Source organism: Anomaloglossus baeobatrachus, chromosome 5 (assembly GCF_048569485.1).
Source record: "Anomaloglossus baeobatrachus isolate aAnoBae1 chromosome 5, aAnoBae1.hap1, whole genome shotgun sequence".
Classification (NCBI taxonomy): Eukaryota; Metazoa; Chordata; class Amphibia; order Anura; family Aromobatidae; genus Anomaloglossus; species Anomaloglossus baeobatrachus.
In genome coordinates, this window is record NC_134357.1 from 129,283,022 (window position 1) to 129,303,450 (window position 20,429).

At 45.2% G+C, this 20,429-nt stretch overlaps 1 protein-coding gene across 11 annotated transcripts in view; it reads left to right on the forward strand.

Annotated features, from left to right (window-relative positions):
* The window catches only part of GBF1 (golgi brefeldin A resistant guanine nucleotide exchange factor 1), a 325,666-nt gene that overhangs the window by 12,630 nt on the left and 292,607 nt on the right, over window positions 1-20,429 (forward strand). For all 11 annotated transcript variants that reach the window (XM_075348884.1, XM_075348888.1, XM_075348889.1 and 8 more), the window contains exons 2-3: window positions 4,552-4,657; window positions 15,393-15,459. In XM_075348884.1, the coding sequence (XP_075204999.1) occupies window positions 4,562-4,657; window positions 15,393-15,459 (163 nt within the window). In that variant the 5' untranslated portion in view covers window positions 4,552-4,561. The remainder of the gene's footprint in view (window positions 1-4,551; window positions 4,658-15,392; window positions 15,460-20,429) is intronic.

The following is a 20,429-nucleotide window of genomic DNA, read 5'->3' on the forward strand; positions in this document are numbered from 1 at the left end:
GTTTTGCTGGTGATTCACTGCAGAGATGTTATGAACATTTTCTGCAGGAAATCCGCGGGAAAAACCGGTAAGTGCGCACAGGGCCTAAAGTGGGCAGGCACTGATGGTGGCAGTGTGTGACCTGTGGGGAGGATTCAGCTTTGGCAGGGAAACAAAGGTGCCCTGGCTCTTGGGAAATGTAGTCTAGAGGGCTAGTTTTTATAGAATGAGGAATATTTTTTTACTGAATGAGGTGCATTTGTTATTGCGACGATTATGGCGTATGTAAAACTGTTAGTTTTTTACTAAGGGTTCATTCCGACATCAGGTTTTTTTTGTTTTTTCTTTTTTTTTTTTTTGCAAACTAGATTCAATTTCATCATTTTATTTTCACATTTTATTTCACCTATGAGAAAAAAAATATTTCACTTTCTCATGTGAAAAAGGGACAGCACACGAATGGTATCACAGTTCTGTCCGTTTTTTGTTTTTTTTTTAATTTTTTTTTATTTTCTTCACGCACCCATAGACTTTCATTGCCAAGTTTGACATTCCGATCAATATCTGATTTTGCATGGACCACTTGGTTTGCAAAAAACAACTCTCGTGACCAGCCCCTAGATTATCATAGGTATGAGTGCTATCTTTGAGAATCATGGATCGCACTCGTACGGGAAATACTGATGTTTGATGAATGGAGAGGAATAGAAAAAGGACTGCAAATCTGTGTTTGGACTTACGGTACTTTTATGCAACGTTCCCATGATGAGCCTATGGTTAATTTTTGATGTTGCAGAATTTCTGCACTATTTCTGCCCCAATTATGGAAGTGTGAAGTTACTTGCGTTTTTTAACAAGCCTTTGATTTTTTTTTTTTTTTTTTGTGTCATGCTTTAATAAACCTGCTTCATTTTCAAGAGTTATTGACATGCTGTGGATTTGAAACATACACCACAGGTCAGATTACACCAAAAAATAAAGTAGCCTGGTGGGCATGAGAGTTCTATAAATTCATCCACCTTGCTGGAACTGTAAGACGCTTTGGTTTTGAGACAGCAAAGTATTTCTAAAGATCTTATATCGTATGCTAATGAGTGAGGACATTAGTTTCCCTTGCTAGTTGCCCCATTAGCATGTTAGTACGCCCCTGTGGGTGTGCTAACATGCTAATGAATGGTAGCGTCACAGGATGATCTCACTCACCTCTCCGCCGCCATTGCGTCCAACACTGGATTTCTGCTCAGTGCGCCTGAACCCAGATTTTCGGTCATGCGCACTATGAAGCTGGGTGTACGTGTCCTGGCTTCAAACTCAAGTATTGTGCATGACCCAAACTCCGGGGTCATGTGCACTGAGCCGAAATCCAGCATCAAGCGGCGATGGCAGCGGAGAGGTGTGTGAGATCATCCTGTGATGCTGCGCAATCATTAGCATGATAGCACACCCACAGGGACGTTCTAACATGCTAATGGGGGTGACTAGCCAGGGAGAAACGCCCAGGAGACTACTGCCCGTGCTCATTAGCATACAATAAAAGATCTTTACAAATACTTTTTCTACAGATCTCTTTATCTATGCTACTAGATGCAGGGATTAGCAATATGCACCCAGAACTGCTCGTTGCTCTGGGTGCATATTGGGCCTGACAGGTTCCCTTAAGGCTATGTGCGCTCTTTCCGTTTTCACCTGCGTTTCAGGTGCGTTTTTGGGTCCGTTTTGAACTGCAGCGCTTTTGTGCCCAAATGCATGCGTTTTGGTTTTCCTTTAAAGACAATGAGAATTCATGATTTCTTGTCCGCACTTTGCGTTTCAAAACGCATCTCAAAATTTGCATAAGTTTGGTCAAAAACCATGCGTTCAGAAAAGGACCCTGTCAGTTGTTTTTGCCATTTGTGGTGCGTTTTGTTAACATTGAAGTCAATGAGAAGTAGCAAAACGCAGGCACAATCAAAATTCCTGCGTTTAAGGCTGCTTTCACACTACGTTTTTTTAACATCCGTCATGAACGTTTTTTTAACGCAAAAGCGGATCCAGTGCAAATGCGTTTTCATTTCAATGCATTTGCAATGGACTCGTGTTAAATTGCGTTCACCTGCGTTTGCGTGCGTTATAGTGAGGATCCAGCGACCTGCAGTTTTTTAACATTTTTCAAAAACGCTACTTGTAGCGTTTTTGAGCTGCGTCCAAATACTGCAAACTGCTGGATCCTGACTATACTGCATGCAAACGCAGGTGAACGCCGGCATGCTGATAGACAGGATCCTGCTTGCTCTACTGAGCATGCCCAGAAACCAGTCTCTGGTGATCAGTCCCTCTCTCTCCTCCCTCTCTCACCCTCTCCCTCCACCCTCTCATTCCTCTCTCTCTCTCTGTCTTTCCCCCTCCCTCTCCTGTCTCTCTCTCCCACCTGAGAGCTGCGGACACTCGTAACCAAGGTAAATATCGGGTAACCACTTCTCTTAGTTACCCGATGTTTACGTTGGTTACGTGTACAGACGCTCGTAACCAAGATAAATATCGGGTATCCAAGCAAGTTACCCGATGTTTACCTTGGTTACGAACCTCCGCAGTTGTAAGAAGCCGGCTCCCAGTCTGGCACGTTTAGTTCCCCTCACTCCCGATCACATGACTCCAATGCCCGCCCCTAAACATCCAGTGACAGGATCCTGCAAGATAACACATGCGTTAGCATGAGTTTTTTGCTGCAAAAGCAGGATCCGCTTTTACAGCAAAAAAAGTTCATGACGCATGTTAAAAAAACGTAGTGTGAAAGCAGCCTTACCTGCTTTTTCATTGCAGAAAACATGCATTTTGGACATCAAAATAATGATTTGATATGTCCCTTTAACACACATAGTCCGACAATTAAATGTAAGAATAATATGCATTTATTACTATTTTACCGATAAAATGTATACTACCGCTATAATTTTATTAAATATATCTTTCCATTATTTTTCCCATTAATATAGATTTGTCCCTTTTTTTTTCAACTTTTTGATTGTGTTTGACTGTTTAAACTTTATTTAGTAGTGTCTTGATGTTCAAAACGCATCTGTCAAAATGCAAGGGAAAAAGCATGCAAAAAGCGCTGAAAACTCATCTAAAACGCGGTAAATACGCATGCGTTTTCTGCGCAAATTTTTTTAAAAAGGCAACTTTGGCAAAATCAATTAAGGTTAAAACGTGCGTTTACAACTGCATGTAGGACGACGGAAAGTGCGCACATAGCCTAAAGCCTCTCTAAAAAACTATAATGAAAAAAACCAATTGACATTATCACAATGCTGCCAAATGTATCTTAAGGCTATGTTCACACTGGGCATCTTTTGTTATGTGCGTTTTGAGTGCATCTCATTTTCTGAAGAGGCACCAGCTGCAAAAAAGCATGCATTTTTGGCGCATTTAAATGCGTTTTTACTGCGTTTTACCCAATGGGTTTTGTAAGTGAAATCTATTGACTGGAGAAGGGCTCAAAAACGCGGTAAAAACGCAAGAAGAATTGACATGCTGCATCTGGAAAAACGCAGCCAACAAAAGATGCCCAGTGTGGACCGCAAAATAGAAATCTCATAGACTTTGCTGGGAGAAGGAAACGCATGCATTTAGGTGCATCTTTGTGACCTCAAAAACGCAGCAAAAGATGCCCTGTGTGAACATAGCCTAAGTTTTTCTACTCTTGAAAAAAAAAAAAGACGTCACTTAAAAAAAAGTTTGCTTTTGGTTTCCAATCTTTTGAGCTCCATCTATTTTTTTTTTTTTTTTTCATTTTACTGTTGATGGAGCTGTGAGAGGGTCTTTCTATAAGTACCATTATGGGGGTAAATGGGGCTTTTTAGTGTCCTTTTTTATTAAATTCCCTTTGAAGGGATAAACAAAATATGGCATTGAAATACATATGGTGTAGGTTGTTAAAGATACGGTAGCACCAAATGTATGTGTGTAATAAATAAATTTAAAAAAAATATATATTTTATATTCACCCCCAAAATTTTTTTTTTATTTTTTTTTTTTTATTGGGATTTTTTAGTCTCCTCTGTATTATACGCGGCACTACTTTGTAAGTGCAGTATTTTACCCCAGCCTGTGTTACACTGGCCGGTAACCTATTATCCGGCCTCTGGTAGGATCTAATAGGCGTAATGACTTTTGTATGGGAGCATGCATTTTCGATTTCTCATCCCATGATATATCAGCTTTATTTTCCTGTTTAAATAGTTTTCTTCTCTAAATATCGGGCTAAATGTTGTGATTTCTCTTGTGCGTTAATCAGTTATTTGTCCTGCGGTGAAAGTAAGTTTGGGCAGATGCTTTTCCCATGTGGATGCCACCTGCGCTTTATAACAGAAATCCTTGTCTTACTGGCTCCTGTTTGTTCCCTTTTTTGCCACAATTTTAATGGTTTTCTGTGTTTTCTCATGGCTAGATAAATATTTGCATGGAATTATTGGGCATCAGGTGTAGCACTGTGCTGGCAATGTGTTTTGCTTGCTCAAGCATCTGCTCTTGTGTGATTGTAAGGTCCTTGGTTATTGATGTTTCGCTTCTTTCCGTAATCACATTTTTCTTTAGGACTGTTAAGATGGTGGACAAGAACATCTACATCGTCCAAGGGGAAATCGGCCTCGTTGTTGGAGCTATAAAACGCAACGCACGATGGAGCATGCACACTCCTTTGGTAAGATCTTTAGGATTGTTGCTTCTGATACGTTTCTCCATTGTGACTTCTAGTTATAGAGATAAGAACGTTCTTTTTGCCCATAGTGTGTGTCCAAGAATATAGTGTCAGTGTCATATGTTTAATCATGTTGTTCACCAGTGTAATGGTAAAATGGTGTTTTGCAACCATTTCAGTCTTGTGCACTAGTGGAAATTTTTAGTTTTGGGAACCGCTAGCAAATAAGTGTACTCTATGATTTAAAAAAAAAAAAAAAAAAATGCTCACAATTTGCAGGAATACAATTACGTAACGCTATGCTTAGGAACAAATATACATTATACAGTGCCCCAGATTAAGGCAACATATTGTGCCCCATTAATAAAAGTATGCAACACCCTATATTTAGTATCTGACACACAGAGCTTCCCCAGTTCAATTAGGCTACTTTCACACATCAGGTTTTTTCCATCAGGCACAATCTGGAAAAAAAACGGGTAAAACGGATCTGGTACTGCATCCGTTTTATTCCCATAGATTTGCATTGTTACCGGATTGTGCCTGACGGCTTTGCGTTGCATCCGGTTTTTTTTTTCCGGATGCAGCAAAATTAATGCGGTGGCCGGATGGAACGTTTCATGTAACGTTTTTTGGCCCCTTAAAAAAAACCGCATCGCGCCGGATCTGGCGCAATACGGCGTGTTTTACAATGGAAGCCTATGGACGCCGGCGTAATGCGGCAAAACGGATGCGGCTGCCGGATCCATTTTTGTAAACTGAGCATGCTCCAATGTTTTGAAAAAACGGATCCAGCAATAAAACCGGACAAAATGGATGCAAAACGGATCCGCTGGATCCGTTTTTTTACGCATCCGGCATAACGGATGCGTTAAACGGATCCGCTGGATACGGTTTTTACTTTTTTTTTTTTTTTTGCCGGATCCGTTGGATCAGGAAAAAAAAAGGATTGTGCCTGAATGCAGAAAACTGATGTGTGAAAGTAGCCTTATACCTCACACTGTTTCTCATGATTGAATAAATGTATGCGACATGCTGCAGCTGCGATCTCACAGCACAGACAGTATGGGAGGAGGAGAGCAGAGCTGACAGTGCTGTGAATTGAGAGCTGCAGCATGTTGCATACATCATTCTGGATTTGAGCCAGGCATTAGCTATGAGGGTCTTAATCTGAGATGGTCGAGATAGATGCAGAGAGGAGTTTGAAATCAACAGTTTTGCTTCTTCCCATCTTGTAATAAGTAAATGCCAGCAGTGAGGTCTGTTCACCTGGGAAGGAGAGCAGATCAATGTTACTGCCTATCTTATCATATCACACATTGAAAGCCTTGATGCTGCCTGCTTAAGATTAATGCTATACAGGGGAAAAAGTAAAAGTTTAAGAGTCCTTGCAAATGCCTGCTTGGTTATTGTTGAAATATTATATAACTTGTACAAACTAATATATCTGCAGTGAAAATGAACAATTATATAATGATGTCATATTCAGCTCTGCGTCCACCACTCCATGATGTGGCCAGTGTAACATGATATAGCTGGCAACGCCAACAGATACTGTTTAAGGGCTCCTTCAGACGTTGGTTATTCCCCTCCCCCCAAAAAAAAAATCCTCTGTAGAAATGTTCACACCCTTGTCCCCCATCCTGTAGTAATGTGCCATCCTGTAGTAATGTCCCCTATTTATGCCACATTATGCCATTTGCATACACACATAAAAAAAATCTTCTCACCTGTTCCTTCGGTGTTCTTTCTTGTTTCTTGCAGCATGCAGGCCCCCTGACGGTCGCAGTCCTATGCTGGTATGACTTCTGCCACCGCGCAGAAGAACTCTGCAGAGCATTACCAATGGCAGCCGCTGGCCAATCAGAGGCCAGCAGGTGACGTCCTGTGACGTCACCTGCTGGCCTCTGATTGGCCAGCGGATGCTATTGTGCAGAGATGTGCAGATTTTTCCCATAGTCTTGTATTAGATGCAGTAAAACATAATAATTTTTTTTTTTTTTTTTTTTTGTGCGAAATGCACCAAAAAAGCGCATGATCTCCTCACAAGTGTATCAATAAAGTTTTGTCAAAGCCAAATACCAGAGAGTATAAAAAAACAAAGCGGCTTTATTTACAACTTGACACACCAAAAAGTGACCTAATTTACATAACAGATGCAGAAAATCTGCAACATCAAAAAGTCAGCAAATACTCCTCATGGGAACGCAGGTTACCGGTGTGTTCACACTGAGTCTTATGGCTGAGCTTACACAGCAGAAATTCTCCCAACACTTGTAGTTTATGAACTCTCTGATTTTTGAAGAGTTTCTGCTCCAGAAACTCAGTGTGATCGCAACCTATAGATGGTTTTCACTGACACAGAACGTTGGGATGTTGACAATGTAGTTTTTGCTTAAAGGGAACCTGTCAGGTGCAATAGGCCCTCAGAACCACGAGCAGTTCAGGGTGCATGTTAGTATTAATCCCTGACTAACAGTCCCTTTATATACCAGCATAGATAAACAGATCTTTAGAAAAACTATTTCTAAAGATAATTTATGATATGCCAATGAGGCTAGCGACTAGTCACAAGGGCGTTAGTTGCCTTGGCTAGTCGACCCACATAGCATGCTAGCATGCCCCTTGTGGGCGTACTAACATGCTAATGAATGAGCAGCGACGCCGCACATGCCTCACTCTTCATGGCTGTCGGCGGACGATGAATTATGCACTGTGCATGATCCGGAATTGCTGGGACTTCCGATTATACGCACTAAACTGATGCTGGGTGTAAGCTTCCCGACTTCAGTGAGGTACTGTGCACATGACCGGAAGTGCTGGGACTTCAGATCATGCGCAGAGCACATCCATCCTCTGTCGGCCGCTGTGATGGGGTCCTTCCCAGATATCACACAACAGAGCGAGAGATGGATGAACAATCCAAAGAACATTTATTCCAAGCAAATGAAATGGTCCATACAATAATCCACCATACAGAGGATACAAATAGTCCAGAAACACGAATATAGTCCAGTAAGTGATAAATGTCCAAGACTCTCTGTGAAGCCGCAGCTTTAGCCCAGAGGATCAATCTTTGTCCTTCTCCAAGTTTTCAAACAGACTGACCCAGAATGACTAATTCACCAGGTAAGCAGAGAGTTTAGGTGGATGCCAGTCCTCCCTCTCCCAGACCTAGGAACAGAATCACTACATGGGGGTAATTATCCTACAGACAATACAATGTACACACAAGCAATACAGAGAATGGACAGTGAACCACGCCTAAAATATGAACGTACACCACATGATATACAACCCCCCCCCCATATTCCACCATCACAGCCGCCATGAAGAGTGAGGTATGTGCGGCGTCGCTGCGCATTCATTAACATGTTAGTATGACCACAGTGGACTGCTATCATGCTATGTGGGCCGACTAGCCAGAGGAAATAACGTCCTTGCAACTAGTCCCCGCGCTACTTAGCCTATAATATACGATCTTTAGAAATTACTTTTTTCCTAAAGATCCCTTTATCTATGCTAGTGTATACAGGGACAGTTAGGCAAGTATTAGCAATATACACCCAGAACTGCTCTTGGGTCTGGGTGCATACGGCACCTGACAGGTTCCCTTAAAATTTCTAAACAGTGGATTCAGCAGCAGGGAAGAGTATCATTCTTTCCTTTACCTTTCCTAGTCTCTTTTAATCCATTTTCTTTTTTATACCTTAGTGTGGAATGTGGTTTACAAATGCCGATGCAAGATTCTGACAGGATTTTCTTCGCAGCGTTTTACATGAAGCTTTAGTTATTTTTTACTAAACCCCCCCCCCCCCAAAAAAAAACCTAAACACTTTAAAATCTATAGTTAAATATTGTACACTACAGCATGCTCCGACTTGAGCATTTTTTTTCCTAGCGTCTTTTCTATACAATTCTCCTGTAGGACTTCCATAATACCAGACAATAGACCTGCGTAACATGTTCCTAAATAGGAAAGGCAATCCTACAACGCTTGTAAGAAAATACAAAAAAAAAAATAAAGTATTTTGAGCGTTTGAACATGCTGAAAAATGTGAAGGAAACCTAATGGTATTACCGTAGCTCTAAAGGACTATGGGCCTGGTAATCAAGACCGGCCTCTGAGGATCCGTGCTGGATTTATATGCCTCTTCATGAATCATGACCATCTATCATTTTATGGATCCAGAGCATCAGACGAGCGGCGTACACCTCGTGTTTGCCCCTCTCCACAGATACTGCACCAGTCCCTGGAGTAAGATTTGTGGCGTAGTGAACGCAGCCACTTTTCATGAATTTGACAAGCAGCGGTTGCCACGTCCTATACTTCACCAGCTTCTCCCACTTTGTGAGTGCGCCAAAAAATCGCATAATTTTAGCGCACCAAAATTGTGACTTTCTTTGTCGCTCCATTGGGAGACCCAGACAATTGGGGTGTATAGCTATGCCTCCGGAGGCCACACAAAGCATTACACTAAAAGTGTAAAGCCCCTCCCCTTCTGCCTATACACCCCCCGTGCTCACGGGCTCCTCAGTTTTTTTTGCTTTGTGCGAAGGAGGCAGACATCCACGCATAGCTCCACAGCTTGGTCAGCAGCAGCTGCTGACTAGGTCGGATGGAAGAAAAGAGGGCCCATAATAGGGCCCCCAGCATGCTCCCTTCTCACCCCACTTTGTCGGCGGTGTTGTTAAGGTTGAGGTGCCCATTGCGGGTACACAGGCAGGAGCCACATGCTGTTTTCCTTCCCCATCCCTTAATGGGCTCTGGGTGAAGTGGGATCCGGATCGGTCTCCAGGCACTGGGACCGTGCTCCCTCCGCAGCCCCTGGGAATCTGCAGGATAGGAGCTGGATATCGTCAGGGACAAAGCCCTGCTACTATGAGGTACTCTGTGTCTCCGTGGGGACCGCGCATGGAGCGCTGGTCCCATACACATTACAGCACTGCTGGGTGTGTTAGTGCGCCGGGCATGGAGCGCTTGTGCCAGACACTTTCCAGCTCTGCTGGGTGTGTTAGTGCGCCGGACATGGAGCGTTTGTGCCAGACACTTTCCAGCTCTGCTGGGTGTGTTAGTGCGCCGGACATGGAGTGCTTGTGCCAGACACTTTCCAGCTCTGCTGGAGGTGTTAGTGCGCCGGGGGACTACCGCGCGGCCGCGCTTATTGCCGGCCGCGCTTATAACTTTAGTCCCCGGCTTCTGCGGCCTAGTGTCGTTCTTTCCCGCCCACAGGCCTGCCAGTCAGGGGAGGGGCGGGACGCTGCACGGATCGTCAGCGGAGGGCTGGAGCATACATTAGTATCCTCCTCCCTCCTCACTCAGTACAGTGGGGCACTGGATTCCCGCACTTTTCTTGGGCACGCCCACGGTCTCCTCCTCCCCACAGAACGCCGGCAGCCATTCCTGTCAGCGATTCAGACGCTGGAGAGGAGAGGCAACACAGGGAGACCCAGGCAGGGAATCTGGTGACCACACAACCGCTCTGAGCGGTCGGTAAGCAGCACCTGTGGTGCTGGCCCCACTGAGTACCGAAGTGTGTGTGTATATATATATAATATATATATATATATATATATATATATATATATATATATATATATATATATATATATATATATATATATATATATATATATATATATATATATATATATATATAATATATGCTTATAGGCTATACATTGCACTGTACGGTCGCTCTGTTGATTTTTGGCTATATACCCTCCTGGATTGTTCTCAGAGGAGACAACATGTCATCTGCAAAAAGCAAGGGTGCCAAAGCACAGGCGTACTTTGCAACCTGTACCTCATGTACAGCTGTACTACCGGCAGGGTCCACTGACCCTCATTGTGTGCAATGCTCGGCCCCTGTGGCACTTACTCAGCCGGAGCCTCTGCTACAGGTGGCCCAGGTGGATCCACCTGCTACCACTGTCCAGGTGACAGGGACGGAGTTTGCAGCCTTTGCTGACAAACTGTCTGAGACTATGGATAAATGGTCTGCTAAAATACTGGAAGCTTTGCAGTCCAGACCGGTGATTCAGGCCCCGGGCTCTATCCAATCCTTGACCCCTGGTCCCCCTCAATTGGAACAGCAATGTGCCCCGGGGGTAACCCACAGGTCCCAGGGTGAGGTCTCTGACACGGACCGCAGTCCCAGGCCGCCCAAGCGGGGTGACTCTCTGGAGGATGAAGCGGAGGTATCAGATCAGGATTCTGATACTGAAGCCGCTCTCAACCTAGATACACCTGAAGGTGACGCAGTAGTGAATGACCTTATAGCGACCATCAATCAGGTGTTGGATATTTCTCCTCCAGCTCCTCCAATTGAGGAGTCTGCTTCTCAGGAGAAATTCCGTTTCAGGTTTCCAAAGCGTACATTAAATATGTTTCTGGATCACTCTGACTTCAGAGAGGCAATCCAGAAAAACCGAGACTGTCCAGACAAGCGTTTTTCCAAGCGCCTTAAGGACACACGTTATCCCTTCCCCCCCTGAGGTTGTCAAGGGCTGGACTCAGTGTCCTAAGGTGGATCCTCCAATCTCCAGACTGGCGGCTAGATCCATAGTTGCAGTGGAAGACGGGGCTTCACTCAAAGATGCCACTGACAGACAGATGGAACCATGGTTAAAATCCATCTATGAAGCTATAGGCGCGTCTTTTGCTCCAGCATTCGCTGCCGTATGGGCACTCCAAGCTATCTCAGCTTGTCAGGCGCAGATTCATGCGGTAACACGTACATCTGCCCCACAAGTGGTGTCCTTAACCAATCAGGCGTCGGCGTTTGCGTCCTACGCCATTAATGCTATCCTGGACTCTGCGAGCCGTACGGCGGTGGCATCCGCCAACTCGGTGGTACTCCGCAGGGCCATGTGGCTACGTGAATGGAAGGCAGACTCTGCTTCCAAAAAGTTCTTAACCGGTTTGCCATTGGCTGGCGACCGCTTGTTTGGTGAGCGATTGGATGAAATCATTAAACAATCCAAGGGAAAGGATTCATCCTTACCCCAGTCCAAACCAAACAGACCTCAACCACGGAAGGTACAATCGAGGTTTCGGTCCTTTCGGACCGCGGGCAGATCTCAATTTTCCTCGTCCAAAAGGCCTCAGAAAGATCAGAGGAACTCAGATGCATGGCGGTCTAAGTCACGTCCTAAAAAGACCGCCGGAGGCACCGCTCCCAAAGCGGCCTCCTCATGACTTTCGGCCTCTTCAAACCGCATCCTCGGTCGGTAGCAGGCTCTCCCGCTTTTGCGACACCTGGCTGCCACAAGTAAAAGACCGATGGGTGAGAGACATTCTATCTCACGGTTACAGGATAGAGTTCAACTCTCGTCCTCCGACTCGTTTCTTCAGAACATCTCCACCCCCCGACAGAGCCGAGGCTCTTATGCAGGCGGTGGGCACCCTGAAGGCGGAAGGAGTGGTGATCCCGGTTCCTCTTCAGCAACGGGGTCACGGTTTTTACTCCAACTTGTTCGTGGTGCCAAAAAAGGACGGATCCTTCCGTCCCGTTCTGGACCTAAAGCTGCTCAACAAGCATGTGAAAACCAGGCGGTTCCGGATGGAATCGCTTCGCTCCGTCATCGCCTCCATGTCCCAAGGAGATTTCCTGGCATCAATAGACATCAAAGATGCTTATCTCCACGTACCGATTGCGCCAGAGCATCAGCGATCCTGCGCTTCGCCATAGGGGACGAACACCTTCAGTTCGTGGCACTACCTTTTGGCCTGGCAACAGCCCCACGGGTCTTCACCAAGGTCATGGCAACAGTGGTGGCAATCCTACACTCTCAGGGACACTCGGTGATCCCTTACTTAGACGATCTACTTGTCAAGGCACCCTCTCAAGGGGCATGCCAACACAGCCTGAACATTGCTCTGGAAACTCTCCAGAGTTTCGGGTGGATCATCAATTTTCCAAAGTCAAATCTGACACCGGCCCAATCACTGACATATCTTGGCATGGAGTTTCATGCTCTCTCAGCGATAGTGAAGCTTCCGCTGAACAAACAGCGTTCACTACAGACAGGGGTGCAATCTCTCCTTCATGGTCAGTCACACCCCCTGAGGCGCCTCATGCACTTCCTAGGGAAGATGGTGGCAGCAATGGAGGCAGTTCCTTTTGCGCAGTTTCATCTGCGCCCACTTCAATGGGACATTCTCCGCAAATGGGACAGGAAGTCGACGTCCCTCGACAGGAACGTCTCCCTTTCTCGGGCAGCTAAAGCTTCCCTTCAGTGGTGGCTTCTTCCCACTTCTCTGTCGAAGGGGAAATCCTTCCTGCCCCCATCCTGGGCTGTGGTCACGACGGACGCGAGCCTGTCAGGGTGGGGAGCGGTCTTTCTCCACCACAGGGCTCAGGGGACTTGGACTCAGACAGAGTCCTCCCTTCAGATCAATGTTCTGGAGATAAGGGCAGTGTATCTTGCCCTAAAAGCGTTCCAGCCGTGGCTGGAAGGCAAACAGATCCGAATTCAGTCGGACAACTCCACAGCGGTGGCATACATCAACCACCAAGGCGGGACACGCAGTCGGCAAGCCTTCCAGGAGGTCCGGCGGATTCTGCTATGGGTGGAAGCCACAGCCTCCACCATATCCGCAGTTCACATCCCGGGCGTAGAAAACTGGGAAGCAGATTTTCTCAGTCGCCAGGGCATGGACGCAGGGGAATGGTCCCTTCACCCGGACGTGTTTCAGGAGATCTGTTGCCGCTGGGGCATGCCGGACGTCGACCTAATGGCGTCCCGGCACAACAACAAGGTCCCGACGTTCATGGCACGGTCTCAAGATCACAGAGCTCTGGCGGCAGACGCCTTAGTTCAGGATTGGTCGCAGTTTCAACTCCCTTATGTGTTTCCTCCTCTGGCACTGTTGCCCAGAGTGTTACGCAAGATCAGGGCCGACTGCCGTCGCGCCATCCTCGTCGCTCCAGACTGGCCAAGGAGGTCGTGGTACCCGGATCTGTGGCATCTCACGGTCGGCCAACCGTGGGCACTCCCAGACCGACCAGACTTGCTGTCTCAAGGGCCGTTTTTCCATCTGAATTCTGCGGCCCTGAACCTGACTGTGTGGCCATTGAGTCCTGGATCCTAGCGTCTTCAGGTTTATCTCAAGAGGTCATTGCCACCATGAGACAGGCTAGGAAACCAACGTCCGCCAAGATCTACCACAGGACGTGAAAAATTTTCCTGTCGTGGTGCTCTGCTCAGGGCGTTTCTCCCTGGCCGTTTACCTTGCCCACTTTTCTGTCCTTTCTTCAATCCGGATTAGAAAAGGGTTTGTCACTAGGCTCCCTTAAGGGACAAGTCTCTGCGCTCTGTCTTTTTTCAGAAGCGCCTAGCCAGACTTCCACAGGTACGCACATTCCTGCAGGGGGTTTGTCACATCGTACCTCCTTACAGGCGTCCGTTAGAACCCTGGGATCTGAACAGGGTGCTGATGGTTCTTCAGAAACCACCGTTCGAGCCAATGAGGGATATCTCTCTCTCGCGCCTTTCACAGAAGGTGGTCTTCCTAGTGGCAGTCACATCACTTCGGAGAGTGTCTGAGCTAGCAGCGCTGTCATGCAAAGCCCCCTTCCTGGTGTTTCACCAGGACAAGGTGGTTCTGCGTCCGGTTCCGGAATTTCTCCCTAAGGTGGTATCCCCCTTTCATCTCAATCAGGATATTTCCTTACCCTCTTTTTGTCCTCATCCAGTTCACCAATGTGAAAAGGATTTGCACTTGTTAGATCTGGTGAGAGCACTCAGATTCTACATTTCTCGTACGGCGCCCCTGCGCCGCTCGGATGCACTCTTTGTCCTTGTCGCTGGCCAGCGTAAAGGGACACAAGCTTCCAAATCAACCCTGGCTCGGTGGATCAAGGAACCAATTCTCGAGGCTTATCGTTCCTCCGGGCTTCCGGTTCCCTCAGGGCTGAAGGCCCATTCTACCAGGGCCGTGGGAGCGTCCTGGGCTTTGCGGCACCAGGCTACGGCTCAGCAGGTGTGTCAGGCGGCTACCTGGTCGAGCCTGCACACTTTCACGAAACACTATCAGGTGCATACCTATGCTTCGGCAGATGCCAGCCTAGGTAGGCGAGTCCTTCAGGCGGCGGTTGCCCACCTGTAGGACGGAGCCGGTTACGGCTCTATTATGAGGTATTATTTACCCACCCAGGGACTGCTTTTGGACGTCCCAATTGTCTGGGTCTCCCAATGGAGCGACAAAGAAGAAGGGAATTTTGTTTACTTACCGTAAATTCCTTTTCTTCTAGCTCCAATTGGGAGACCCAGCACCCGCCCGTTTTTTGTGTACACATGTTGGTCATGTTGAATGGTTTCAGTTCTCCGATATTCCTTCGGATTGAATTTACTTTAAACCAATTATAATTTTTTCCTCCTTCTTGCTTTTGCACCAAAACTGAGGAGCCCGTGAGCACGGGGGGTGTATAGGCAGAAGGGGAGGGGCTTTACACTTTTAGTGTAATGCTTTGTGTGGCCTCCGGAGGCATAGCTATACACCCCAATTGTCTGGGTCTCCCAATTGGAGCTAGAAGAAAAGGAATTTACGGTAAGTAAACAAAATTCCCTTCTTTCAAATCTTTATGCCAGAATATGTAAAAGCTATGATGAATCGGGTCTTCTGACTCTAATTTATTCTTTCAGACTTCAGCAGATTTCTATTACAGCTGCATTGACTTTTTGTTTTATAGGGTAGTAGTTGTTAATTTTACTTCAATCTTTCTAACTTTAGGATGAAGAGCAGGACCCCTTGCTGCACAGTTTTAGCCAGTTGAAAGACATACTGAATAATATAAAATGTAAGTATTCTTTGAGTTATTGGTTGGATTGCTTATATATATATATATAAAAACCCCTCGATGTTCCAGCTCTGGATCCTGACTATGACTAAAATTGCTGGTAATAGTATATGCCACAAACTCTTAATTTGTGAATAAGCGCACTGGATCTGCAACTGTGTCTGGAGATCCAGTGGTCACATCCAGCAACAACAGCTAATGTTGCCACTAGGAAACCAAATGTAATAAGTAGGGAGGAGCAAACGTGAACGGGAATTTTAAATTTGTATGTAAATAAATAATTAAAAAAAGCAAAAACGTGGGGTTCCCTTTATTTTTGATTATCGGCCAAGGTAAAGCACACAGCTGAGGGCCGCAGGTCGCAGCTGTCTGCTTTACCTGCGCTGGTTATCAAAAATAGGGGGAACCCCACTTTTTTTTATTTTAATTCCTTACCCGCATTTGTTTACAGAGCAGTTGTTGTCCTGTGCTTGCCCACATTTTGCTTCCTTTGCAGTCAACTAGCCCTTACTACGACCATTTTAGAGCACAGGAGTTCAGGTCTCCATTCACTTATGATGTCCGGGTTCCAAACCGAACTTTTAGCTAAAATCCAGGTGAACTTGAACTTCCTTGGGTCTGCTCATCCATAGTAATAAGTAGAGTTGAACACAAAAGTTAGTTGGAACCTGGTTCTGCGTTCATGGGTTCTATGGCATGACGTTTCAGGAACCTAGTAACCACAGGAGGCTACTTGGATGGTGGCATTAGAGTACTGGCTGAAGTTCACACTGCCCTGGAAGTATTGTAGTGGATCCAGGACTAAGGTCATGCAAAACCTTTTGCTAAGCTCTAATAATAATGTTTTTGTTTTATTCAGCACAATTGTTAAAATGTAACTTAAAGGGGGTTTCTACTACTTTTTCACCCCCTTGCCATATATCATAGCTGTTCAAAACACCACCTTTTTATAATATACTTTTATTGAATGTATAGCTTATATAAGCGCATCTCTGTAGGAGTCTCGTATGACTAGATTGTTTTGCAAATTCTTCTTCCTCATTGGTTATGTCTGATACTTTTCTGGTACAGAAATCAGACCAAATAAAAGGAAGTTGTCATTTGGCTCCTGATGGTGGGTATGGATGAGAAGGAGTGAATGACAGCTGCCTGAGCATGCATCCTGAAGAGATTGAATTAGTCTGCCTCACTTAAGTGCTGTGATCTGCATTTTGAAAGCAAAGGGTTTAGGAAATCCAATTACTGACATGGACAGCGCTGAAATTTGCATAACAAACACAGTGGGGCTGTAATGGCAATTGCCAGATGGGCTCGTACCTACCTTGGGCTGCTCTAACACTTGGTATCTCCCAATATCTTCAGCAGCACAGGGCGGAGAATGGAGGAGGCCTGCTAAATGCTAGATCACAGGCTACAGTAATGCGTGATGGAACTAGTAGTAGTTGAGTGCAGTAAGCCTGGGGATGAAGAGTGATCGATGTAAACATCAGAGCTGCAGCTGGCAGACACAAAGTGATGCTATCTGCATGATTAAAGGTTTATATTTCTTTGAGTGTGGATGCATTGAGTGGCACATAACAGCACGATGATGAGGAATAAAAAATTTAAATGAGTTGGGGTAGTGGATAACTTCTTTAACCCCTTAACGACCCATGACGTACTGGGTACGTCATGGATCGTGTGCCGGTAAGCCCCGCCGGCAAGCGGCGGCGATCCGCGCACATATCCGCTGTTATCAACAGCTGACGTGTGCCTGCTAGCCGCGGGTGGAATCGCTTCCACTCGCGGCCATTAACCCCTTACATTTCGCTGCCATAATCTGGCAGCGATATGTATATGGGCGCCGCCATGACAGTCACTTACCCCGCCCCCACCGGAAGTCACGTGACATGATCATGTGACTTTCGGGGGTTGCCATGGTAGCACAGGGTCATGTGATGACGCCTGTAGCTAACATGACTCCCTTCCTCTCAATGCCGGAATACAGCCGGCGTAAAGCAGCAAATCTGCAGTTCTCAGCTCTGTAGCTGAGATCTCCAGATAGTGCAGAGCGATCGGATTGCTGATCGCTATAGCCCCCTAGGGGGACTAGTAAAATAAAAAAAAAATAAAAAAAAAAGTTTTAAAAAATAAAAAAAAAAAATAAGAAAACCTAAAAGTTCAAATCACCCCCCTTTCACCCCATTGAAAATTAAAGGGTTAAAAAAATAAAAAATACACACATATTTGGTAGCGCCGCGTTCGGAAATGCCCGATCTATCAAAATATAAAATCAATGAATCTGATCAGTAAACGGCGTAGCGGCAAAGAAATTCCAAACGCCAAAATTACGTTTTTTTGGTCACAGCAAATTTTGCGCAAAATGCAATAACACGCAATCAAAACGTAGCATCTGCGCAAAGATGGTACCGTTAAAAACGTCAGGTCGAGACGCAAAAAATAAGCTATCACTGAGCCTCAGATCCCGAAAAATGAGAACGCTATGGGTTTTGGAAAATGGCGCAAAACGTGCGCCACTTTTTTTGGACAAGATGTGAATTTTTTTTAACCCCTTAGATACAAGTAAACCTATACATGTTTGGTGTCTACAAACTCGCACTGACCTGAGGCATCACATAGATACCTCAGTTTTACCATATAGTGAACACAGTGAATAAAATATCCCAAAAACCATTGTACGATAACACTTTTTTTTTGCAATTTTTCCGTATTTGGAATTGTTTTTGCCGTTTTCCAGTACACTACATGGTAAAACTTATGGTTTCATTTAAAAGTACAACTCGTCCCGCAAAAAACAAGCCCTCATATGGCAAGATTGACGGAAAAATAAAAAAGTTACGCCTCTCGGAAGAAGGGGAGCAAAAAACAAAAACTCAAAAACGGAAAGTGCCTGGGGGCTGAAGGGGTTAAGTGAATCGGTCACCAGGTTTGTGGTACTTCATTTGAAAGCAACATAAGTAGGGGCAGAGTTCCTGATTCCAAATATATCACTTAGTTAATTGGGTGCTGCAGTTGTGATTAAACCCCTGTTATCGGCTACAGATCTAGCAGTTCTTTGAATGCTGAGCTTTGTATAACCCCACCCACACCACTGTGAACACTGTACATTGAGAGAAAGTTTCTAATCAGTGGTGGGAGCTTGGTTTAACTGGGCAGATGACTAGGATGCACAAGACAACTAGTCCTATAGAGATAATCTCCTGATAATAAAACACTGAAACATCACACCTCTTAATAAGTGACACATTGTAGCAACTACATTACACTGCCATTAGACTATATTGTAAAAACCTGCTGACATATTGTATTTAATAGGACATTTAACTCCATGTTACCACGAAGCGTAATCTGTTTTGTATATACTGTAATCGCTGGTTTTATTTGAGCGGAATATCTTCCATGTTTAACAGTTCAAGCAAAGTGAATGTGATTTCATTTGGTGTGGTCTTCTGTGAGGCTATGTGCAGACGTGTGCACTCTGCACCGCACACAAAAGGTCTGCTTCAGAGCGCAGCTGAAAAGCTCCGTTCTAAAGCGCCTGGTGCCTGCAGAATTCGTGCGGTCTGGATGCTGCCTCTCTCTATAGACAGCATGCAAAGCGCAGGAAAGAAGTGACATGTCACTGCTTAGAACGCGCGCTTCGGGCAGCAGCTGAATCGCCGCGCTCTAATACGCCACGTGCGCACGGCCCCTGCATAATCTTCATAGATTGTGCTGGGGACGCAGGACGCATGCAGTTACGCTTCGGTGCAGATCGCAGCGTAACTGCATGCAATACACACACGTGCGCACATAGCCTTAGACTTCCATGGAGAACCTGAAAAAAAAATGCATTTAAATAAACACAATTGTGTTTTTAACTGCACAATCCCAATGTTTCTGCACTCCTAAATCAAACTTGCACCATAAATGTGTGGAAAACTGAGCAAAACCACAATAATCGGAGCAGATTGTGTATTTTCTGAGTGGATTTCCACAGGAAAACCGGTATTTATGCTATAATGCTTATTGATAGTGGGATATAACTACCACCACTTCTGCCCATAGGAATATAGCATACACACTGATTTTGAAAAACTCTGGGCTTATGTATATGTGTATATATGTATTATAGTATGATCATACCGTCTGTGAACATAATCACAGTACTGGTCTTTATCTGTTTCTTCTCCATGTCCTAAGAGGCTATCGCAGATTTCCAGTAGCAGGTGGGCCTAGAAAGGTCAGAGTATTCCTTCTGGCATTTGCACCTGCCATACTGCAGCGTGGAAGCAAGGCTCGATCCGGGAAGGGGCTTTGGTGATGTTCCTGCGTAAATTTAGTTTTGTTATACTTTGTGCTTCGCAAACAATGCTGCACATGGCGTCAGGATATATAAACATCACATTTCCTATTTTTCTTTTACACAACACTGTATCTATAAAGCTATGCTGAACACTTACAGGGATTTTTATAGTATTCTATTGCAAATCTGATGCGTGTATGTCATAAAGCTGCAGTCCAATTTGTTCTTATTTAATTGTATTTTTCCATAAAACTTACATTTTTAAGTTCCTCTTCTTAGAGGTTACAATGCAGATTTCTATTATTCCTTTTAGAATTTTAACCTCTTCACGACACATGACGTACTGGGTATGTCATGGATTGTGTGAGGTTAATCCCTGTCGCGGGCAGTCAGCAGCGAACCTTGCACATGTCAGCTGATTTGAACAGCTGACATATGCAGCTCTCAAGCACGAGTGTATCCGCTCTCAACTTGCTCCTATTAACCCCTTGGATCTTGCTGTCAACAAGTGACAGCGTGCCGCGGTAACCATTCACATACCCAGCGCCATCGTAAGTCACGTGACATAATCACGTGGATGCGATGGTGTCCATGGTAGCACAGGTTTATGTGATGGCTCCTGTAGCTATCATGAGCCACTTCCTCTAAAGGCCCAGTCACACACACAGACTTACCAGCGATCCCA